The sequence below is a fragment of the Mustela erminea genome, chromosome 5, assembly GCF_009829155.1.
Source record: "Mustela erminea isolate mMusErm1 chromosome 5, mMusErm1.Pri, whole genome shotgun sequence".
Lineage (NCBI taxonomy): Eukaryota > Metazoa > Chordata > Mammalia > Carnivora > Mustelidae > Mustela > Mustela erminea.
Genome location: NC_045618.1, coordinates 71,215,003 through 71,239,504, shown reverse-complemented (window position 1 = coordinate 71,239,504; position 24,502 = coordinate 71,215,003). Strand labels below are relative to the sequence as shown.

The 24,502-nt window shown below is 37.7% G+C and overlaps 1 protein-coding gene across 1 annotated transcript in view; it reads left to right on the top strand.

Annotated features, from left to right (window-relative positions):
* DMXL2 (Dmx like 2) overlaps window positions 1-24,502 on the top strand; it is a 155,991-nt gene that overhangs the window by 13,496 nt on the left and 117,993 nt on the right. The window contains 2 exon segments of the mRNA XM_032343728.1: window positions 21,156-21,281; window positions 22,601-22,672. Coding sequence (XP_032199619.1) covers window positions 21,156-21,281; window positions 22,601-22,672 — 198 coding nt within the window.

The window sequence follows — 24,502 nt, the reverse complement described above, 5'->3', positions numbered from 1 at the left end:
TCCTTTGTATTTTCTTTTTATCCTTCTCTGCAGTACTCTGTATAGTTTCTTCTAATCCATTTGCTAATCCTATTTCAGTCATGTCTAATTTGCTTTATTGCACTTATTGTACTGACTAGTACTAGGTTTTGTTTGTTTTTTGTAGATGCCCTTTATAAGATTGAGCAAGTTTCCTTCTATTTGTTTTTTTGCCAAGAAGAAAATTTTTTTTTATCATGGAGGGGTCTTGAATATTGTCAGATGTTTTTTCTTCATTGATTAATATGGTCACATGGTTTTTCTTCTTTAGACTGTTAATGTGGTGGATTACATTGATTGACTTTTGCAAAATGAATTAGCTTTGTATTACTGGTATATTATCCTTTTTATGTATGGTTAGATTCAATTTGCTAGTATTTTATTGAGGTTTTTTGCATTATGTTTATTACGGATGTTGATCTATAGTGGGGTTTTTTTTTTTTTTAAGATTTTATTTATTTGAGAGAAGGAGAGCGAAAGCTCAAGTGGGAAGCAGAGGGAGAAGGAGTAGTGGACTCTGATGAGCAGGGATCCTGATGCAGGGATCGATCGATCCCAGGACCCCAAGATCATGACCTGAGCTGAAGGCAGACACTCAACCCACTGAGCCAGGCGCCCTTATAGTTTTTTTTTCTTTACATTGTTTTTTGTTTGTTTGTTTTTGGTATCATTGTAATACTTTTTTAAAAAAAAAATTTATAAAATGAGTTTAGAGGTATTCCTTTTCTATTTTCTGTCAGAGGTCATGTAGAGTTCATGTCATTTATTCTTTAAATGTTAGGAGAATTTTCCAGTGAAACATCTGGGCTTGGAGTTTTCTTTTTAGGAGGTTTGGAACGACACATTTGATTTAATAGTTAAAGGACTTTTCAGGGAATATATTTCATCTTAGGTGTGGTTTTATAGTTTCTGGTTCTAGGGGAATTAGTCTTTTTCATCCATTCCTTTGTTGTATTTATGTGTGTAGAATTGCATATAGCATTTATGTATTTTCTCTTTAATGTCTGAGAGATTGGTACTGGTATTTCCCCCTTTATTCCTCATATCGATAATTTGTTTCTTTTCTCTTTTTCTTTGTCCTTCTAGAGATTTATATGTTTTATTGTTCTTTTTCAAATAATCAGAGTTTGATTTCATTCATATTTTCTATGATTTTTCTATTTTTTAATTTTTAATTTTTAATTTTTAATTTTTATTTTATTTATTTTTTATTTTTTTTAATTTATTTTTTTTTAAGAGAGAGGAGGGGAGAGAGCGAGCACAGGCAGACAGAATGGCAGGCAGAGGCAGAGGGAGAAGCAGGCTCTCTGCTGAGCAAGGAGCCCGATGTGGGACTCGATCCCAGGATGCTGGGATCATGACCCGAGCCGAAGGCAGCTGCTCAACCAACTGAGCCACCCAGGCGTCCCTCTATGATTTTTCTATTGTCAATTTCATTGATTTCTGCTCTTTATTATTTCCTGCCTTCTGCATGCTTTGAATTTGTTTTGCTTTCCTTTTCTGGTTGATTAGGATGGAAGCTTAGATTACGGATTTGAGAGTGTTGACCTGTATCTCTTTGAACATTTTTATTTTGGCCACTTTCATGTTTTTGTCTGATAATGTCAACATAAGGGTCTGTTGATTGCTTTTTTCCATTGTGAGTTGGGGGATTTTTGTTTGTTTGTTTTTAGAGAGTGTATGAGTGTGGTGGGGGACTGAGGGAGAGGGAGAGAGAGAATGTTAAGCAGGCTGAATGCCCGTCGTGGAGCCGGATGCAGGGCTTGACCTCACAATGCTGAGATCATGACCTGAGCCGAAATCAAGAGTTGGATGCTTAACTGACTGAGCTACCCAGGTGTTCGAGATTTTCTTAGTTCTTTGTATTGCTGAATAATTTTGGATTGTAACCTGGACTTTTAAAAGAATTAGGTTATGAAACGTTGGATCTTGTGTAAATCCTATTGAGAATATTGATATTTTTTGTTTTAGCAGGCAGTCTGCCTGTTTGGATCCAGGTGGAAAATTCTGACCAGCTTTCTGTGTGTTTCAATGTCAGTTCCATTTTTTTTTTTTTTAAAGATTTTATTTATTTATTTGACAGAGAGAGATCACAAGTAGACAGAGAGGCAGGCAGAGAGAGAGGGAGGGAAGCAGGCTCCCTGCTGAGTAGAGAGCCCGATGCGGGCCTTGATCCCAGGACCCTGAGACCATGACCTGAGCCGAAGGCAGCGGCTTAACCCACTGAGCCACCCAGGCGCCCAGTCAGTTCCATTTTTAAAGCCTTTGCAGTCCTAGTTAAATATACCGAGTGTATGTTCCACCTAGTGGCCAGTAAAGGACCTGGTCAGTGGCCTCTCCTGTAGTTCAGTTCTTCAGGTTTTTGTCTTTTGTTTACAAGGTATGATCCATGCATTTGTTGCCTGGGAATGAGCCCAGGAGTTTATAAACAAAGTTTATAGGCTCATTCTTCTGAGCTCTTCCCTTTCTGTGATTTCCCTAGTACTTTCTGGTTTCTGGGGCTCCCCTTTTTGGTTTCTTTGTTGCAAAGTTGAGACTCTATAGTTATTCTGCACTGTACTTCCTGGGAATGTACCTGTGTTCAGTGCCAAATAGCATTAGGACAGGGAAAGAAGAAAAACAGTGGGGTTCACCTCACTCTCTTGGAATCATAGATTCTCGTATGGGAGCTGTGGGATTGCTTGTGGACTGGGATGTGAAAAAATGGAGAAAGGAAAAATGAAGGATAAATAGGGAATTCTCCATCCCTCTCTTTGAAAACTAAGTCTCTTACCCTACTTCTTCAGCCAAAAGTAAATGGTTCTTTTGGAGATCTCTTTTTTTGCTTCTTGGTTTCATCCTAACTTTAGTTAAACTGTTCTGGTACAGTGGACTTCAAATTTTGGTATTTTTTCTTTCTTTTTTTTTTTTTTTTTTTTTTTAAGATTTTATTTATTTATTTGACAGAGAGAGATCACAAGTAGGCAGAGAGGCAGGCAGAGAGAGAGAGAGAGGAGGAAGCAGGCTCCCCGCTGAGCAGAGAGCCCAATGCGGGACTCGATCCCAGGACCCTGAGATCATGACCTGAGCCGAAGGCAGCGGCTTAACCCACTGAGCCACCCAGGTGCCCCGGTATTTTTTCTTTCTTTTTTTTTTTTTAAGTTATTTATTTATTTATTTATTTATTTATTTATTTGACAGATAGAGATCACAAGTAGGTAGAGAGGCAGGCAGAGAGAGAGAGAGAGAGGAGGAAGCAGGCTCCCGGCTGAGCAAGAGCCCGATGCAGGGTCGATCCCAGGACCCTGGGATCAGGACCTGAGAAGAATGCAGAGGCTTTAACCCACTGAGCCACCCAGGCGCCCCTTGATATTTTTCCCTAATTCACCTGCTATCATTTACTTTTCAGAGTTCTCAAATGGTAGTTTCATGCATTCTGTTCATGTTTTCTGGGTGCATTCAGTGGGAGAGATGTAATTTATTGTGTTTCTTACTTTGAACTTGAACTATGAATACCACTTTTCATACCATTAAAAAATATCAGGGACCTAGCAATAAGTATAATGAAACAGGTAGTAGACTTTTGTGGTCAAATTAATAAAACTTCAGGGTCACCTGCAAATATTTTCCTCTGTTTAGCAGGTTGTCTTTTGTTTTGTTGATGGTTTCCTTTGCTGTGCAAAAGTTTTTTATTTTTATGTGGTTCCAATAGTTTTTGTTTTTGTTTCCTTTGTCTTAGAAGACACATCTAAAAAAATGTTACTAAGGTGAATGTCAAGGAAATTATGCTTATCTTTTCTAGGTGTTTAATGGTTTCAAGTCTCACACTTAGGTCTTTAATCTATTTTTTCTTTTCTTTTTTTTTTTTTTTTAAAGATTTTATTTATTTTTTTGACAGACAGAGATCACAAGTAGGCAGAGAGGCAGGCAGAGAGAGAGGAGGAAGCATGCTCCCTGCTGAGCAGAGAGCCTGATGCGGGGCTCGATCCCAGGACCTTGAGATCATGACCTGAGCCGAAGGCAGAGGCTTTAACCCACTGAGCCACCCAGGTGCCCCTAATCTATTTTTTTCCTCAAGGATTTTGTTCATTATTTGAGAAAGCATGAGTGGTGGGGGGAGAGGGAGAAGCAGACTCCCCACTGAGCGGGTAGCCTGATGTAGGACTCGATCTCAGAATCCTGGGATTATGACCTCAGCTGAAGGTAGAAACTTAACTGACTGAACCATCCAGGTGTCCTGTTCTTTAATCTATTTTGATTTTGGTTTTTTAAAAATAATATAGTGGTCCAGTTTCATTCTTTTTTTAAAAAATAAAGATTTTTTTATTAGAGGGAGAGTCTGGGGAGGGTCAGGGGTAGAGGGAGAGAGATATAGTATTTTAAGCAGATTCCATGTTGAGCATGGGACCTGATGCAGGGCTTGATCCCATGATTCTGAGATCATGACCTGAGTTGAAACAAAGAGTCAGATGCCTCAATGACTGCACTACCCAGGTGCTCCCAGTTTCATTCTTTTGCATGTAGCTGTCCCATTTTCTCAACACCATTTGTTGAAGAGACTGTCTTCCCCATTGTACATTACTGCTTCCTTTATCATAGATTAACTGACCATATAAGCATGGGTCTATTTCTGGGCTCCCTATTCTGTTCCATTGATCTTTGTGTCTGTTTTTGTGCCAGTACCATATTGTTTTGATTACTACATCTTTATAGTACATCTTGAAATCTGGGATTCTGATACCTCCGTCTTTCTTCTTTTTCAGGATTGTTTTGGCTATTCTGGGTCTTTTGTGTTCTGTACATGTTTTAGGATTATTTGTTCTAGTTCTATGAAAAATGTTGGTATTTTGATAGGGAGTTCCTTGAATCTATAGATTGCTTTGTGTAGTATGGACATTTTAACAATATTAATTCTTCCAATCCATGAGAATGGAGTATCTCTCTATTTGTGTCCTGTCCAGTTCTTTCATCAGTGTTTTATAGTTTCCCGAGTACAGGTCTTTCATCTTGTGTAAGTTTGTTTCTAGGTATTTTATTGTCTTTGGTACAGTTGTAAATGGGATTGTTTTCTTATTTTCTCTTTCTGCTACTTTGTTATTAGTGTATAGAAACAGAACAGATATCTGGGTATTTATTTTGTATTCCTTAACTTCACTGAGTTTATTTACTATTTCTAATAGTTTTTGGTGGAGTCTTTAGGGTTTGTTATGTAAGTTATCGTGTCATCTGCAAATAGTGACAGTTTAACCTCTTCTTCTCCAATATGGTTACCTTTTATTTCTTTTTCTTTTCTGATTACTGTGGCCAGAGCTTCCATACTGGTTGGATAAAAATGGCAACAGTAGATACCCTTGACTTGTTTCTGATCGTAGAGGAAAAGCTTTCAAGTTTTTACCATTGAGTATGAGTTAGTTGTGAGTTTTTCTATATACACTCAACACCAAAGAAAATATGATTAAAAAATGGACAGAGGACCTGAATATATATTTTTCCAAATAATACATACACATGGCCAACAAACACATGAAAAATGATCAGCATAATTAATCATCAGGGAAACAGAAGTCTAGACCACAATAAGGTATCATACCTGCCAGAATAGCTAAAATCAAAAAGAGAAGAAATAACAAGTGTTGGCAAAGATGTGGAGAAAAAGGAGTCCTCGTGCATTTTGGTAGGAATGTGAATTGGTACTGTCATTGTGGAAAACAGTAAGGATGTTCCTCAAAAAAGTTGAAAATAGAGCTATCCTAGATACAAAGATAGTGATTTTTTTTAAAGATTTTATTTATTTATTTGACAGAGAGAAATCACAAGTAGTTGGAGAGGCAGGCAGAGAGAGAGAGGGGGAAGCAGGCTCCCTGCTGAGCAGAGAGCCCGATGCGGTACTCGATCCCAGGACCCTGAGATTATGACCTGAGCCGAAGGCAGCGGCTTAACCCACTGAGCCACCCAGGCGCCCCCAAAGATAGTGATTTGAAGGGGCACCTGCACCCCCTTACTTTTAGCAGCAATGTCCACAATAGCCAAACTGTGGGAAGAGCCCAGATGTCCATGAACAGATGAATGGATAAAGAAGATGTGATGTGTATACACACACACACACACACACACACACACACACACACACACACACACACAGTGGAACATTATGCAGCCATAAAAATGAAATATTGCCATTTGCAATGCTGTGTACAGAACTAGAGGGTATTATGCTAAGCAAAATAAGTCAATAAGAGGAAGACAATTACCACATGATCTCACTAAATGTGGAATTTAAGAAACAAAAGAGAAGATCATAGGGGAATAGAGGAAAAAATTAAATAAGACAAAACCAGAGAGGAAGACAAACCATAAAGAGACTCTCAGTCATAGGAAACAAACAGGGTTGCGGTTTCCAGGTTGCTGGAAGGGGGTAAAGGGATAGGGTAACTGGGTAATGGACATTAAGGAGGGCACATGATATAATGAGCACTGGGTATTACATAAGACGATTAATCAGAGGCCTGTACCTCTGAAGCCAATAATTCATTATATGTTAATTGAGTTTAAATAAAAAATGTTCAAAAACAAATTTAAAAACAGAATTACCATATGATCTAGTAATTCTGCTGCTAGGTATTTACCCAAAGAAAATGAGAACACTCATTTGGAAAGATACATGGATTTGTATGTTTACTGCAGCATTATTTAGAATTGTCAAGATACGGAAGCAACCCAAGTGTCTGTGAATAGATGAATGGATAAAGAAGGTGTGAGCAGAGTAGACTGAGCTTCATTTTTTAAGGGCCTTGGGATTTTCATAATGGTCAATGAGCATTGGCTTCACCTGAAAGTCACCAGCTGCATTAGCCCCTAGCAAGAGAGTCAGCCTGTCCTTTGAAGCCTTGAAGCTGGAGATTGACTTTTCTCTAGCTATGAAAGTCCTAAACAGCATCTTCCAACATAAGGAGCCATCTTCATTAATGATGGTTGCTCGATCTTCTGGATGACTTGATGCTGCTTCCACATCAGCACTTGCTGCTTTGCCTTGGACTTTTATGTCATGGAGATGGCTTCTTTCCTTAAATTTCATGACCTAGCCTCTTTGAGCTCCGCACTTATTTCTGCAGCTTCCTTGCCTCTCTCAGCCTTAGTAGAATTAAAGATAGTCATGGCTTTGCCCTGGATTAGGCTTTGGTTCAAGGGAATGTTTTGGCTTCTTTGATTTTCTATCTAGACCACTAAAACTTTCTCCATACCAGCATATCACTTCCTTATCATTCATGTGTTCACTAGAGTAACACTTGTAATTTCCTTCAAGAACTTATCCTTTGTATCCACAACTTGGCTAGCTGTCTGACACTGCCTTTTGGCCTATCTTGGCTCTAGACATACCTTCCTCACTAAGCTTAATCATTTCTAGCTTTTGATTTAAAGTGAGAGATGCGCAACACTTTCTTCCATTTGGACACTTGGAGGTCATCACTGGGTTATTCATTAGCCTCATTGTAATATGTGTCTCAGGGAACAGGGAGGCCCAAGGAGAGGGAGACAGGCGGGGGAATGGCTGCTCAGTGGAGCAGTCAACACATACATTTATTAAGTTTGCTGTCTTATATGGACTTGGTTATTGTACTCCAGAAAAATTACAATAATATTAAAGATCACTGATCACAGGTCCCATGCCAAATAAAATAATAATGAAAAAGCTTGAAATACTGTGGGAATTGCCAAATATGACACAGCCGTAAGTGAGCACATGCTCTTGGAAAAATGGCATCAATAGATTTGCTTGATGCAGGGCTGCCACAAACCTTCAGTTTGTAAAAAACAGTTTCTGTGAAATGTAGTAAAGCAAAAAGCACAATAAAAGGATGTATGCTGGCATATTCTAGGTCCTGGAGGATCATAGGTGACTGCTTTAAGTAACTGTATCTCTTTTATATATCCTGTTTTGCTAGCTTTCCCAACTAAGATCCTCCTTGCATTCCATACTCTAATTTCCTAATCATAGCCAATTCCACATTTTCTTTGAAGTCCTGCTCTGCATATTTCCAATCTTTGTACCAGTTTTGGTTCTAGTTAAGGCAAGGGGCAGACGAACTGAAGTAAAAGCAAGATTTATGTCAATGAGCCATCAAGGAGGAGCAACTGGGCTTCAGGGTGATGAGACTAAAAAGCTGGTAGAATCAAGACTGCCTTCTCTTAGAGGTTTTATATACTTATTTTTTCATGAGTTCTGTCTTTGGATATCTGATCCATTCACTTCTTAAACTGTTGGTTTCAGTTTCAAGTTGCTGATTTATCCCTGAACATTTATGACTTTTCAGCTTAACTTTTCATGCTAATTCTGGGTCTTTTGTTTCAAATTCTTCAGAGAAGACCTTGCTTGACCTAAGCCATCTCCTTCAGTTGGCTGATAGCCACTGTTCCTTACTTTGGACCATCCTCACATCCTGTCAGCTGTGAGTAAGGAAAGGAGTTACAACATAAAGAACATTTAGCTGGGGCTCTATGCAGAATAGTGTACACTGGATTATTTTCTCTTTTCATCAGGACTACAAGTTTATGCACAGAATTACAGCTTAAAAATTGCAAGGGGCCTCAGAAGCGATCTAGTCACAATCTTTCATTTGACTGGTGAAGGAAATATCTATAGAGATTGTCATAGTCAGTATTAGCACCTCTATATTCTCAGGAGTATATTCTTTCCATCATATTGACAGTACTGAGAGTTTAATTATAATTTAATAGTTTAATCATATCATTTGGGAAATATTTTTTAGAACACTGTCAGGGCCATCTCCCTCAAAATATCAATACTTAGGTTAAATGAATGGAAATTTCCAGTAGTTAGAAAATAAGTGGGAGTTACCAAATATTACATATTAATATTGGTACATATTACTTAATGTACTAATAACTTTAAAATTCCTTTTCTGTTGAAACAGTGCAGAAAGGTGGTTTTATTAAGGCATCGGGGCAGAACCTGTGGGCAGAAAGAGCTGCCAACTTTAAAATTCTTTAAATGTAAAATGTATTAACAAACTAAGGAACAAAATATAGAGTTACTTATTTCTGAATTTCTTATAATTTAATGTAAAAATTTTATTTCTTTAAAAGTAGCCATTTAAAAAGTAGTCTTTTACTTCTTTATTCTTTTTTTTTTTTTAAAGATTTTATTTATTTATTTGTCATATTGAGAGAAGTGAGAGCAAGCACAGGCAGACAGAGTGTCAGGCAGAGGCAGAGGGAGAAGCAGGCTCCCTGCCAAGCAAGGAGCCCGATGTGGGACTCGATCCCAGGACACTGGGATCATGACCTGAGCTGAAGGCAGCCGCTTAACCAACTGAGCCACCCAGGCGTCCCACTTCTTTATTCTTTATGAAGCAAATTGTTACATATCCCAAGGTTTAGAGAACAAATATGAAGCTGAAAGGTGGCTCTAGGCTTTTATACATGTTGTCCTGTCCAGGGGACTTTTACCAATACCGCTGTGATTTCCCTTAGAAATTTTTGGTAAGTGATACTTTGAATGGTCTGTTCTTAGCACTGACATATTTAGAAGAGATAATTTTTGATTTCTACCTCCAGACCTACTTTTTGGTGAAAATGCATGCAAGCTGGAGATAGACCTGATTTTGTAATAGTTAGAGGAAAGTAATTAATTATTGCATATTTCTCTTTACAAGGTCTTATTTGCTTTTCAGATTATTTACTAGCATCAGTGAATTTTTAAAAACCCCTGTTTTTGTTCTTTGTTCAGGTTTATAGAAATAAGCTAAGTTTGTACTGCAGGTGTCTGTTCCTCTTTAGCTTCATATTTAGAGGTTTGTTATATAGTTCCATCTATTTTGTCAGTAAATTATCAAAATACTTAGTATTTAAGTTTTCTTCTATTTTTTCTGCCATAGATTTTTGTTTTTATATATTATTAACTTTATGTTTCACTCAGTATACTACTTGCAGCTTGTCTTTTTTCTACTACTATAAGTAGACTGTTAATTTTGCATTTCCTGATATGAGTTGTTTCTAAAGGGAGCAATCCCCTTTGGTTATTGCACATGTAGTTATTATTTTATTATTTCTGACGTTGTTGCACCTGTCTCTTGACCTGGGGTAATTTTTTTGCTCTAAGCTTTTTGCATACTATTTAGTTTCCTTCTCATTTATTTATTCTGCTCATTCAGCATTCTTTTTTTTTTTTTTCCTCATTCAGCATTCTTGAGTGGACTTTAGGCTGTTAGGATGATTGAATCATATTAGTAAAGTCTTTTCTTAGTCATGTGGAAAGAAGGGCTGTTTGCTCAAGTACTACCCTCTCCCCTTTTCTAAATGTAGTATGGACTTCTGTCTGATCGGCTGAAGACTTATCTCTTTTGGTGGATAGTGGTGGTGGGCAGTAGTTGATAATAGTTAAGGCTTTGATTTTAGGTATAGAAACCTGTAGGAAGACAAATGAGGTTGATTGAATATATTGCTGATAAGTACTGTTATTTTTGTAGACTTCAATTTTATTTTGGAAAATCTCATTAATTTTGTGTATTTATTATATGTAAATGTGTAGTTAGCTGGTGATACATAAATTGGGCTTTTAAAATAGTCCATGGCCTATTGTGATCTATTTACTAAACTTTTCAAATTGGAATGGTGTATTATATAAATATACTATTTCAATGAAGAGATAATGATTTGTCCTTTGCTTAATATATTTTTAGTTCAGGCATTTTGTTTATTTTTAAAAAATTTTTTAGTTATGTATGACAAAGGATGAGTTTCCTTAATCTATAAAGAGCTCTTATAAATCATTCAGAGCAACAGTACTAAAGACTTAGTTAAAAAAATGGACCAATGTCCTCAAGAAGTTGAAAATAGAGCTACCCTCTGACCCACCAATTACAGTACCAGGTATATACCCCAAAGATACAAATGTAGTGATCTGAAGGGACCCCAGTACCCCAATGTTTATAGCAGCTATGTCCACAATAACCAAACTATGGAAAGATCCCAGATGTCCATCAGCAGATGAATGAATAAAGAAGATGTGCTGTTACACACACACACACACACACACACACACACACACACACTCTGGAATATTACTCAACCATCAAAAAGTGATGAAATTTTACCATTTATAGCAGTGTGAATGGAACTGGAGGGTATTATGCTGAGTGAAATAAGTCAGTCAGAGAAAGATAATTATCATACGGTTTCACTCATATGTGAAATATAAGAAATGGCACAGAGGATCATAGGGGAAGGGAGGGAAAACTGGGATGACATTACAGAGGGAGACAAATCATGAGAGACTCTTAACTATAGGAGACAAACTGAGGGTTCCTGGAGGGGAGGTAGGCGGTATATGGTAATTGGGTGATGGGCATTATGGAGGGCATGTGATGTGATGAGCACTGGGTGTTATATGCAACTGATGAATAACTGAATTCTACATCTGAAACTAATGATGTATTTTTTTTTCTAATGATGTATTATATGTTGGCTAATTAACTTTAAGGTAATAAGATGACCAATAGCAGGAATAGTCAGTTTTCAGAGAAGGAAATATAAGTGGTTGATAAATATATGAAAATATGTTTAACTTTCTTCCTAGTAAAAATACAAGTTAAAACAACAGGAATGGTGGGGCGCCTGGGTGGCTCAGTGGGTTAAGCCGCTGCCTTCGGCTCGGGTCGTGATCTCAGGGTCCTGGGATCGAGTCCCACATCGGGCTCTCTGCTCAGCGGGGAGCCTGCTTCCCTCTCTCTCTCTCTCTCTCTGCCAGTCTCTCTACCTACCTGTGATCTCTCTCTGTCAAATAAATAAATAAAATCTTAAAAAAAAAAAAAAGAAAAACCACAACAGGAATGGTGCCTGGGTGGCTCAGTTGTTAAGCATTCAGCTCGGTCATGACCCCAGAGTCCTGGGATCGAGCCCCCCATCAGGCTCCATGCTTGGCAGGAAGCCTGCTTCTCCCTCTCCCACTCCCCCTGCTTATGTTCCCTCTCTCGCTGTGTCTTCTCTGTCAAATAAATAAAATCTTAAAAAAAAAAAAAGAGATGGCCTTATATCTGAGTCCTCTCATTTAAAAAAAAATGGAGATGCCAGGTTTTGTTGGGTTGGAAAGGTAAAAACATTGGATAATTATCAGTTAGTGAGGAAGAGGAGAAACAGGTATTTTTCTACATATGGAGAATATAATCTTTTTGGAGGGCAGTTTGCAGTAGTTATTGATTTTAATCACTCACCCAGCAAATTATGTCTTAGAATTTATCCCTTGGGTATACTCATACGCATATATGTAATATCATAAACAGGTGTTCACTAAAGTACATTTTTTTATGGTCGTAAAATACTGGAGACAACCTAGATTAATTATGGCAAAGCCAAGAAATGGAAGATTCTGCAACTATTAAGAAGAATGAGATCATTCTTTCTGTGCTGCTCAAGAAAGTCCTTTAAGATAAATTGTTAAGAAGAAAACAAGTTGCAGAATTATGTATAGTATAGTCCCTTTATGTAAAAAAATGTTTACATATAGATACACTTATATGTATACTAAACATTTCAGGTAGGAGCTCATAACTGCAGTGATTTCTCCTTGGGAATGAGGAGTGGTCAAGGGTAGGGTGAACTAATTTTCCTGTTTGGGTTTTAAATTAGCAAATGTTGCCTTTTCTATAAGAAAATAAAATTTATTTTTGAAAATATTAAAATTAAACATTTAAAATGATTTATTTAACTTGTAAATCGTTTTTATGGATAACTGCTATATGAAAATTCTGGCTTAATAAGGGACCCATTCAAAAAGAAAATCTATTTGTATTAGAAGTTAATTTTTTAAAAAGTTATCTTTAAGAGTAACATGGGGCTTGAACTCACGACCCCAAGATCAAGAGTCATACATTCCTCTGACTGACCAGCCAGGTGCACCTTGAAGTTAATTTTTAAACACCTAAATAGTTAGGTGTTTTATTACATGACCAAAATGAAGAGGGGAGGGGTATTTTCTTGGGAAATTTTTGTTAATCTGTGCTTCATTTTCTGGATTATAAGATTTTTCATAGGTCAAGATTGGTCTCTTAAGACTTTTTCTGCAGATAACTTGGTACAACAAAGTGACCATCAAAGCCAGACAGCCCTGTCTTCTTTATCTTTTTGTTCGTTATAGAGCAAAGACCACAGCAGCTATGAAGAATTTAAGTGAATTTATGTAATTAGCCAACCAGTAAGAACAGAAAGCTGAGCAAAAGAAGAAAAAGTGAAAGGAGATGGTCATTAGTGAAGTGGATAAAACAATGTAAAGAGATCTGAATTCATCTATTTGTATTTTATTTTCTTCTAGAAAGAGTTATGTTTTTGTAGGATTTTTTTAAAAGTATTTCTTTACACCTTCATTTATCTAAGACTTAAAGGAAATCTGAATAATTCAAACAGTTTGTGGGATATGAATATGAGTTTGCTTTTCTGAAAATAATGTAGTGAAGGCAGTTATATATAAAACTGAAGTTAGGGCAATGATTGTGTTATGTCTCTTAAGATACACGTAATCACAATGACATGAAGCCCTCTAGAGAAGGCAGCAATATCTTTATTATGATAATGGTAGTACTTTAATTCAGAGTACTTTATGACTTTAGAAGATGATACTTAATATTTTTCCTCAAGTGAAATTTTGAGAAGGTAAAAGAAGGGGGGTGACTTTGTATTTTAGGCTCAGCTAATCGGCAAGTCTCTTTTTTTTTTTTAAATATTTTATTTATTTATTTGACAGAGAGAGAGATCACAAGTAGGTGGAGAGTCAGGCAGAGAGAGAGAGAGAGAAGCAGGCTCCCGCTGAGCAAAGAGCCTGATGCGGGGCTCGATCCCAGGACACTGAGATCATGACCTGAGCCGAAGGCAGCGGCTTAATCCACTGAGCCACCCAGGCGCCCCTCGGCAAGTCTCTTAATGAAATTTTTGGATATCGCAACTAAAAAACAGAACAGAATCTTGGTAATAACAAATACTCAAGTTTTGGGGTGCCCAGGTGGCTCAGTCATTAAACGTCTGCCTTTGGCTTAGGTCATGATCCCAGGGTACTAGGATTGAGCCCCACATTGGGATCCTTGCTCAGTGGGGAGTCTCCTTCTCCCTCTCCCACTCTCCCTGATTGTGTTTCCTCTCTCACTGTTCTCTGTCCAGTAAATAAATAAAATCTTTTAAAAAGATACTCAAGTTTTAGCTTCCATAGAATTATTGTGAGATAGATAATATGACACACCACACACTTTATCTAAGGAAGAGATTCTTTTAGACAAACAAATGAGATCTGTGAATTCAGGAAACCAGGCACATTCACATGACTTTAAATATAATCTCCAGGAGTTCAGAGAACTTCTGAGACCATCTATGACTTCTGCCCATCAAACTCCATGTTGAAAACTCTTACTTTCAATGCTGAAAGCACAGACTACTTTTCTCTTTCCTAAAAGGATGGATTTATTGTCCAAAACTAAGGTTAAAACAAGTGAAGATGAATATATTTAAAGCATGTCTTTGACGTGAGGGCCTGAGCTACAGAATTATCTCTTGTTGTGACTATTATCAGCTGGTTATTTTTTAAAAGATTTTATTTATTTATTTGGCAGAGATCACAAGTAGGCAGAGAGAGAGAGGGGAAAGCAGGCTCACCCCCGAGCAGAGAGCCTGATACAGGGCTCGATCCCAGGACCCTGGGGATCAGGACCTGAGCTGAAGACAGAGGCTTTAACCCCCTGAGCCACCCAGGTGTCCCTGGTTATTCTTTATCATAAGGACAGTTCAGTCCTTCCATAGAAGAAATCGTCGCACATGAATGGAAAGAAAGTGTGTTTTTCCAAGATGCTTTCTCTTAGGCCTTATCTATGTGTTGGGGCCAAACCATACCCTTGACTTTGAGAGAAAACATTTTATAGATCAGTACCGTTGTAAGTGCAGGATGCTGGTGTGCAGTGCTATAGGACAGGAGTGGTTCTACCAAGAACACAAGGGAAGAAGAACCTGGTTAAGGGATTCCATTTCCTGCAGAAAAGGCTTGCTGCCCCTTTTCCTGCTTTCTAGTAATGATCCTGTGGAGTAGTTTATACCCTGATAAGTCAACGATACTTCATTTACCTAGTTCAAAGGAGCCCACTCCATATTGCCTGAGTTCATTTTAGTATTTATGTGTAGTCTCAGTGAGTACCCTTTTTTCCTCCTGCACTATAAATTCTTTCTCTAGTGAGACTGAATTCTGAAAAAAGAATGGAGACAGAGTTGCTTTCGCCCTAAAATTGAGACTGGGAATCTCTTGAGTAATTACAGCTTTCGTATAAACGTTCTTAGCAGTTGGTTTTCACTGAGTAATTACTCTGTGCTAGGTGCCATGGTAAATACTTGGGATTAAAATGATGAATGTAGGCCTTCTAGCTCTAAGAAGACAGAGTAGAGGTGGGGTGGTGTAGTGGGAAAGAGCAGGAGCTTTATTCTAAGCAAATGAATTGTCAGTCTGTGAACGTGGGCATACTACTTACCCTTTCCAGGCTTCAGTTTCTCCATCTAGAAAAGGTGGCCTGTGAAGATAGAGTGTTCATAAAGACCTAGCTGATGGCCTCATTATAGTCAGTATTCAGTAAGTGGTGAATTATTAAGGAGGGCTTTGGTAGATTCCCTTCTGGTAGGTCTTCTAAATCCATGATACTGTTAGGCCGGAAATTTAGCCAAAATCTTTCCTTGTATCGCTGCTGTTGTAAATTTGTCCAGATTATTAGCAAGGAGGTTATGTCATCTGTCTGAACTCCATGTTCTTTGACTAGGTTTCTAGGTACTGAGAGTTCTGTAGCCAGAAATTAGGGAGATTTGGATCATTTATTTGTTATACATATATTTATTGAAGGCTGCTTATGCCAGGTGGTGGGAGTGCAGCCGTAAACAGGACGTGGTTACTTGCTTTGATGGATGTTCCTGTGTGGTGGGAACCTGACAGGTATTAAACGCGTGTTTATATAAATAATTAAAATCTTGTGAGCCTTCAGTTATAGAATGCATGTGATTCAGTTTTGACTAATTACGAGGCCTCTGTTTTACTTCCATTTTACCACAACGAAATTCTCAGACAGCTTGAGTAACTTATCACTTAGTATGGAAGAACCCAAATTGAAAACCCTGCATACATGATTTCAAACTAAAGTTTATGTTTATCAGTTCAATTCGCTGGGATAATTCTATAAGGCACTTTGGAAATTTTGAAATATTTTTCAAAGGTAGGATTATTTTTTGTCATTTTAATATACATTCTTCTATTGAGGTATAATTGACATACAACATTATGTTAGTTTCAGGTGTACTACATAATGGTTCGTTATTTGTATACCCTTGCAAAATGATCACAATAATTCTAGTTAACCTCTGTCACCATATGTAGTTACAGAATTTTTTCCTTTTTTTATGAGGATTAATAATTTAAAAATTAGTAGGGTGAAACATTTCTTTCCTACACACAATATTCCCTTTTATTTTTTTTTCACTTTTTTATTATGTTCAGTTAGCCACTGTATAGTACATCATCAGTTTTTTTTTTTTAAAGATTTTATTTATTTATCAGAGAGAGAGAGGGAGAGAGAGTGAGCACAGGCAGACAGAATGGCAGGCAGAGGCAGAGGGAGAAGCAGGCTCCCTGCTGAGCAAGGAGCCCGATGTGGGACTCGATCCCAGGACGCTGGGATCACGACCTGAGCCGAAGACAGCTGCTTAACCAACTGAGCCACCCAGGCGTCCCCATCATCAGTTTTTGATGCAGTTTTCAATGATTCACTAGTTGCATGTAACACCCAGTGTTCATCACAAAACATGCCTTCCTTAGTGCCCATCACCTGGTGACCCCATCCCCCCACCTCCCTCCCCTCTGAAACCTTCATTTTATTTCCCAGTGTCCATAGTCTCTCATGGTTCATCTCCCTCCCCAATTTCTCCCCTTTCAATTTTCCATCCCTTCCTTTTGGTTCTCTGCGCTATTCCTTATAGTCTACATATGAGTGAAACCATATAATTGTTTCTCTGCTTGACTTATTTGACTTAGCATAATCTCCTCCAGTTCCATCCATGTTGATGCAAATGGTAGGTATTTATTCTTTCTGATGGCTGAGTAATAGTCCATTGTATATATGAATCACATCTTTTTTTAATCCATTCATCTGTTGAAGGGCCTCTTAGCTCCTTCTGCAGTTTGGCCATTGTGGACATTGCTGCTAGGAACACTGGAGTGCATGTACCCCTTCTTCTCACTATATCTGTAACTTTGGAATAAATACACTAGTAGTGCAATTGCTGGGTCATAGGGTAGCTTTCTTTTTAATGTCTTGAGGAACCTCCATCCTGTTTTCCAGAGTGACTGTACCAGCTTGCATTTCCACCAACAGTGTAAGAGAGTTCCCCTTGTTCCACATCCTCGCCAACACTTGTTGTTTCCTGTCTTATTAATTTTTGCCATTTTAACTGGTATAAGGTGATATCTCATTGTGATTTTGATTTGTATCCTGCCACATTGTTGAAAGGACAGCCTTTGCAGTATCCCATAGGTTCTGGACCTATGTGTTTTCATTCTCATTAGTTTCCATGTTTAAGTTCTTCCTTAATTTCCTGGTTGACCCAGTCATTTTTTAGTAGGATGTTCTTTAACTTCCACATGTCTCAATTCCTTTCAAATTTTTTCTTGTGATTGAATTCCAGTTTCAAGGCATTGTGGTCTGATAACATGCAGGGAATAATCTCAGTCTTTTGGTATTGGTTGAGACCTGATTTGTGACCAAGTATGTTATCTATTCTGGAGGAAGTTCCATGTGCATTCAAGAAGAATGGGTATTATGTTATTTTAGGGTGGAATGTTCTGCATGTATTTACAAAGTCCATCTGGTCCACTGTGTCATTCAAAGCTCTTGTTTCTTTGTTAATCTCCTGCTTAGATAACCTGTCCGTTGCTGAGAGGTCTCTTACTATTAATGTATTATTATCAATATGATTATTTTGGTTAACAGTTGGCTTATATAGTTAGCTGCTCTCATGTTGGCAGAGATAATTACAATTGTTAGATTTTTCTGTGGGATAGACCCTTTAAGTATGATAATAGCCTTTACATCTCTTACTACAGTCTTTGGTTTAAAATCCAATTTGTCTGATATGAGAGTTACTACTTTCTTTGAGGTCCATTTGCATGATAAATGGTTCTCCATCCCCTTACTTTCAATCTAGAGGTGTCTTTAGGTTCAGAATGAGTCTCTTGTAGGCAGCGTATGGATGAGTCCTGTATTTTTATCCAGTCTGAAACCCTGTGCCATTTAATTTTTCAGGCTGTTCACTTTGAGACTAACTATTGAAAGATATGAATTTAGTGCCATCATATTGCCTGTGAAGTCCCTATTTCTGTAGATTATCTCTGTTACTTTCTGGTCTATATTACTCTTGGGGTCTTGTTTCTTTTATAGAGCCCCTCTCCCCCTTGGCTGCCTTGGTGGTCACATATCCTTTCACTTTCTGCCTGTCCTGGAAGTTCTTTGTCTCTCCATCTGTTTGAATGACAGCCTTGCTCAATAAAGTATTCTTGGTTGCATGTCATCTCATTTAGTATCCAGATTATGTCTTGCCAGGTCTCTGTGGACAGGTCTAATGTTATTCTGACATTCCTCCCTCCATAGGTAAGGCATCTCTTTCCCCAGCTGCTCTCAGGATAGCTGCCTTGGCTCTAAGATTAGCAAGTTTTACTATTATATACTGGGGTATTGGTCTTTTTTTATTGATCTTGGGAGGGGTCCTTTCTGCCTCTTGGACATGAATCCTTCTTTTCTTCCCCAGAGTAGGTAAGTTCTCAGCTATGGTTTGCTCAAGTATACATCCTCATCCTCTCTCTCTCTCCCTCCCCTTAGGGATCCCAATAATTGTGACTTTGGAAAGTTTCATGGTGTCATTGATCTCTCTACTTCTGATCTTATGAACTTATAGTTGTTTATCTCTATCATTCTTGACTTCCTTCCTTCCCATCAGCTTATCTTCTAGATCACTAATTCGTTCTTCTTTCTTATTTACCCTGGCATTCAGAGTATCTAGTGTAGATGGCATCTCCTTCATAGCATTTTTAATGTAGGCGACAGTAGCTCTTCATTCTGCCCTTAGAGATTCTATACTGTTGCTAATAGTTTTCTCAAGCCTAAAGAGCAACTTTATAAATGTTACTCTGAAGTCTTTTTTTGACATCTTCCTTAGATCCATATCCATTAAGTCTGTGGCAGAGGCCATTGTCTCTGGTTCTTTCCTTGGTTGGCAGTTCCTCCTTCTAGTCATTCTCTTGAGGGATGGTTGAGGGAATGTACGGAGTCCAAAGTATCAACCATGACTCAGGCAAGATGAACCCGAGGAAAATCTGGAGTGTCAGAAGCCACCACTCACCCCCTGTGGTTTTTCCTGCGTGTAGAGATCTAGATAGATATTCTTACATCTCACGCTGATTTTGTGGGTGTTCAGGATGGCTTGGTAGATATCCAGCTCAATTCGGGGAACCAGCAGTGGCAACGAGGTTCCCTACTCCTCCGCCATCTTGCCTCTCTTCTCATTATTCCCTTTTAGCATAGCTTTCTTGAATGCATGGTATAGAAAATCTGCCTTGTCTGTAAGAATGTAGTTATTTCCTCCCATAAGTGATTTTTTTCTGTATTTCCCTTGCTTGAAATTCTTTGTTTTTCTCTTGGTGAACTTTCTTGTATTTATAAATACATGTGTTGAAGATGGTTGATAGCAGTTACGGCAGGATTTTGGCAACGCTGGCAGTTTTAGTAACCAGTAGAAGTAGTGTTTGTTTTCCTATCCGCTCTTTGTCCTCATTTCCCTCTTTCCTTAGCAGCTGTATGTGGATCTTTTCAGAGGTTATGTTTTCACTTGTCAGCCCTGGCTGTTGGAGGCCTATTTTTGTAGGACAGGACTGTATTGTTTAAAGTTGTGGAGATGGTGGAATAAATTATTTTTAAATTATTTTTTTGGTGTATATACATGCATGTATATATATGTAGCTTAAAAAAAAAGATTTTATTTATTTATTTGACAGAGAGAGAGAGATCACAAGTAGGCAGAGAGGCAGGCAAAGGGGCGGGGGGAAAGCAGGCTCCCTGCTGAACAGAGAGCCAGATGTGGTGCTCGATCCCAGGACCCTGAGATCATGACTAGGCCAAAGGCAGAGGCTTAACCCACTGAGCTGCCCAGCCACCCCATACATGTAGCTTTTAATGGGGCTTTTTCATTTGAGAATTGGATTGTTAGGTTATTTGGAATATTTAGTCATAAGTTGAGTTCCAGAGAAAAAGTGTCCTCACTCTCTGCCCCTTATGTCTTCATAAAATTCACAATGTTGCAAAACAGGAATAGCATACATCAAGAAGTGTGGCAATAGGAAGAAACATTCGGTTTTACTGTGAAAAAGGAAATTTTCCAGGAACTTAATTTTGTGTTTCATTTTGCAGACTGTATAGTTATATTTGTTAACATTTTATGCAAATCAGTTTATTTTAAAATTAAATTTATTTTAATTAATTTTTGTGTGTGTGAAGCCACTTTGGGTTGGTTTCCTTTCCATCAGCTCTTAATAGGTTGAGGCAGTTGGTGAGTTCAAGTTTAGTCTTTGCTTTAGTGCATGTAATTCTGCTTTGGGGGTTCATGTCTATTTCACTAACTCTTTAAGCCACGTGGATTTGTGTTGGAAAATGCATCTGATTTCTTTCTTGATCTTTCTCAAGCCTGGTTTGAACCTTGGGAATACAACTGCAGCCCTCACTGCCTTATTACCCTCAGATGGAGGTTTTATTCTTTAGGGTTTACCAAGATGAGCTTTGGAGGAAACCTCAGAACAGACAGATTTATGACTTGCAGGGACAGAGGGTGCAGTGTTTAAGAACTAGAGAATCTTTTCTTTCTTAGTACTGGTTGTTGAAAGATAATGCATGGGGTGTCATCATCCTATTTTTTTAATGTGATTTTTATTTTTCATATAACTTTTAATGTCTTACTTAGAAATGGATATCTTAATATTTTTACATTAGCTATTTTTGTAAAATATGTCAAAGTGTTGTGGCAACAAAATGTAAGGTATAATTTTACAAGTTTTATATTTCACTTACTGTAAAACTCTTCTCTTTTAGGCATATGGATCAGGCTGTGATATTGTTATTTTGGCAAGTGACTTTGAGTGTGTGCAGATCATTCCTGGTGCTAAGCATGGAAACATCCAAGTCAGCTGTGTGGAGTGTTCTAACCAACATGGAAGAGTAAGGGATCTAATTACCTTATTAAATGTCATCTTTTAATGTATTCTTATCTTTATATACTAGGGTTACCTATAATTTCTTATTAATATACTTTAGATGGGTATTGGTAGGTGTGGATAAAGTGATAAGATGTCTACAAATTGTAAGGTTCCATTAAGCTGATAATGTGATTACTTACCAGTGTATATACTCTTTTTTTTTTCCTGTGTATATACTCTTGTAAGATCTGTAGACCTCACAGCCCAGTGCACATTGATATTCTGCCAGTTGATAATTCTAGCAACTATTAAGCCAATAATAGGGAAGTCAGCCTTTATCTTCTCTGTGTAGCATTCCTTATCTCACCCAAATTATAGCATTACAATTTTTAAAAAAATTTTACTTATTTATTTGACAGATAGGGGTTACAAGTAGGCAGAGAGGCAGGCAGAGAAAGACAGGGGAAGCAGGCTTCTGACTGAGCAGAGAGCCCGATGTGGGGGCTTGATCCCAGGACCCTGAGATCATGATCTGAGCCGAAGGCAGAAGTTTAACCCACTGAGCCACCCAGGTGCCTCTAGCATCACATTTTTATCAAGAAATTTAGCAACTTGTGTATAATATAATATTTGGCATATAACAGCTGCTTTTTAAAACTTCTGTTAATTTAATTAATGTTTATTTGTTGAGTGAAGACTCTTAAGGTTCTTTCATTCAAACTTTTAGATAGAAGATCTATTTTGAAATAGTTCACATTTCATCATATGTACATCTCGTCTTCCCCCAAATATACAGCAAATGTAATAAATATCAAATTGTGGTTATACATAAAGTAAATATAGCATACTTGTGGTATACTGTAGCAGTTCAGTAAAGCCAGTGTTGCGCAGAAGAGTTAAAAATCTGTATGATATAAAAATGAACTTTTCTTGTAATAATTGTAATAATTTAAATAGTTTTAGTGTTCTAGAAATTTTTTTTTTAAGATTTTATTTATTTATTTATTTGACAGCGATCACAAGTAGGCAGAGAGGCAGGCAGAGAGAGAGGTGAGGAAGCAGGCTCCCTGCTGAGCAGAGAGCCTGATGACAGGCACCGTCCCAGAACCCTGGAACCATGACCTGAGTTGAAGGCAGACACTTAATGACTGAACCACCCAGGCGTACCCAGAGAAGAGATTCTTAAGTCTAGTACTTTTTTAGTTTTACTTGTGGAATAGAATAAATCATAAATACTGTCTTGGGATTGTATTATATGTAATCAGTTTATACATTATTGTGAAAGGATGTTGTCTTTGTTTTCTTTTCCTAAATGTTAATGCTTTGTTCATTTCTTTTTAGATTGCAGCTTCATATGGTAATGCTGTTTGTATTTTTGAGCCATTGGGTGTAAATTCTCATAAGAGAAATTGTGTAAGTATTAAATGGTAGTAGAAATTTTTTGGAGTTAAGTTTAGAGTCCAGTTGATAGCAGTGAAGAGCTCCTTAGGGGCCAGTGCTGAAGGTAGTCTGGAATATACATGTGAAAATGGTCTGGTGCTTTATGGGAAGATCTTTTACATCTACTAGGAATATACTTAAACATTTAGGCAATCTAGTTTTCTACAATATTGCTAACTGAGATTTACCTTGCTAGTTGGGATCAACCTTAGTTGAGCTACTATTATTCCTTGTCTAGATTACTAGAGTAGTCTCTGATATGTTTTACTTCCCCCTTCCCCTTCTCTCTTCTCAACAGCAGGTCATGACACAATTCTCTCCTTCAAACTCCGTATTTCTCATAGACTCAAAGCCAAAAAGCCTTAAAATAGACTGTAGTCTTTCTTCCCTCTAGTACCCCCTTACCACCTCTCAGAGCTCAACTCCTACTATTTTTGTCCTCTCTGATGTCACTCCAGCCAACAGTGGCATTTTTACTGCTCTTTGAACAGTGATTTCCCATCTTAGGGCCTTTGCACTGTTTTTTCTCTTGTCTAAAATGTTTCTTTCTCTAGACAGCTTTAGAACCAGCTCCTGCAGATCCTATAAATCTTTGCTCAATAATACCCTCTCAGTGGGGTCCGCCCATTTTAAAAAGTTGCCATTTGCTTCGGCCACCTTTATTTTAATCCCCATCCTCCTATTTTGAATTTTTTTCCATAGCGCTTATGTTGTTATATTTGTTATTTATTGTTGAGAGTGTAAGCTCCATGGGAGGGTATGTATGGGGCTTTGTTTCTTTTGGTCACTGATGAATCCGAAGTACTTAGAACAGGATCTGGAACATAACAGATGGTTCTAAATTTTTATTTAATGAAGGAGTTAGGAACTTAAGTAGAGTCACCTATCAGCTGAGTGATCTAGCATATCACATTGAGAGCTATTCAAATTCATTCTGGGTGCTGTATTTTATTTTACTTAAAATTCAGAAAACCTTATATGGTTAGAATCATCAATCCTTTTAAATATCACTACATGCATTAAGACTCCGTTATCACTCACAAATAGTTGAAAATGCCAGTGTGAAATCTGAATGCCAGGAGTATATATTTACCAGTAATTTTTAAAAAGTGTGTTCTTAAATGCATTAAAAAAAGTAGATGTAATTTTTTAAAAATTATGCATTTGATTATTTAATATTTCAAAAATACAAATTAAAATATGATACTATGAGGAAGTGGATATCAAATTTAAGAGTGATTAAGAGTCACCTAGGGTACATATTAAAATTCAGATTCCAGACCTCACCCTTAATATTTCTGCTCTGGAGTTGGCCCACATACTGCACTGTGAGAAATACTAAAGGAAAGAATACTAAGGATGTTAGTAGTTTTTTGTGTGTTTTTTTTTTTAAAGATTTTATTTATTTATTTGACAGACAGAGATCACAAGTAGGCAGAGAGGCAGGCAGAGAGAGAGAGGAGAAAGCAGGCTCCCCGCAGAGCAGAGAGCCAGATGTGGGGCTCGATCCCAGGATCCTGAGATCATGACCTGAGCCGAAGGCAGAGGCTTAACCCACTGAGCCACCCAGCTGCCCCAGGATGTTTGTAGTTTTAAGGAATGATTTGATTATTACTCTAAAATAGATCTGTTGAGCAGTATTTAAAGCAGTATTTGACTTTTGTTTGATCAACAATGGAAGGGTTAAAAAAGCATTATATTAAAAAATATAAAATTTTTTTGGATAATAAAATTCAGGTTTCGCAGTTATTTTAAAATTCTGCATCTTGATAGTCAAATTACCTTGAATGAAGTATTTGTGAA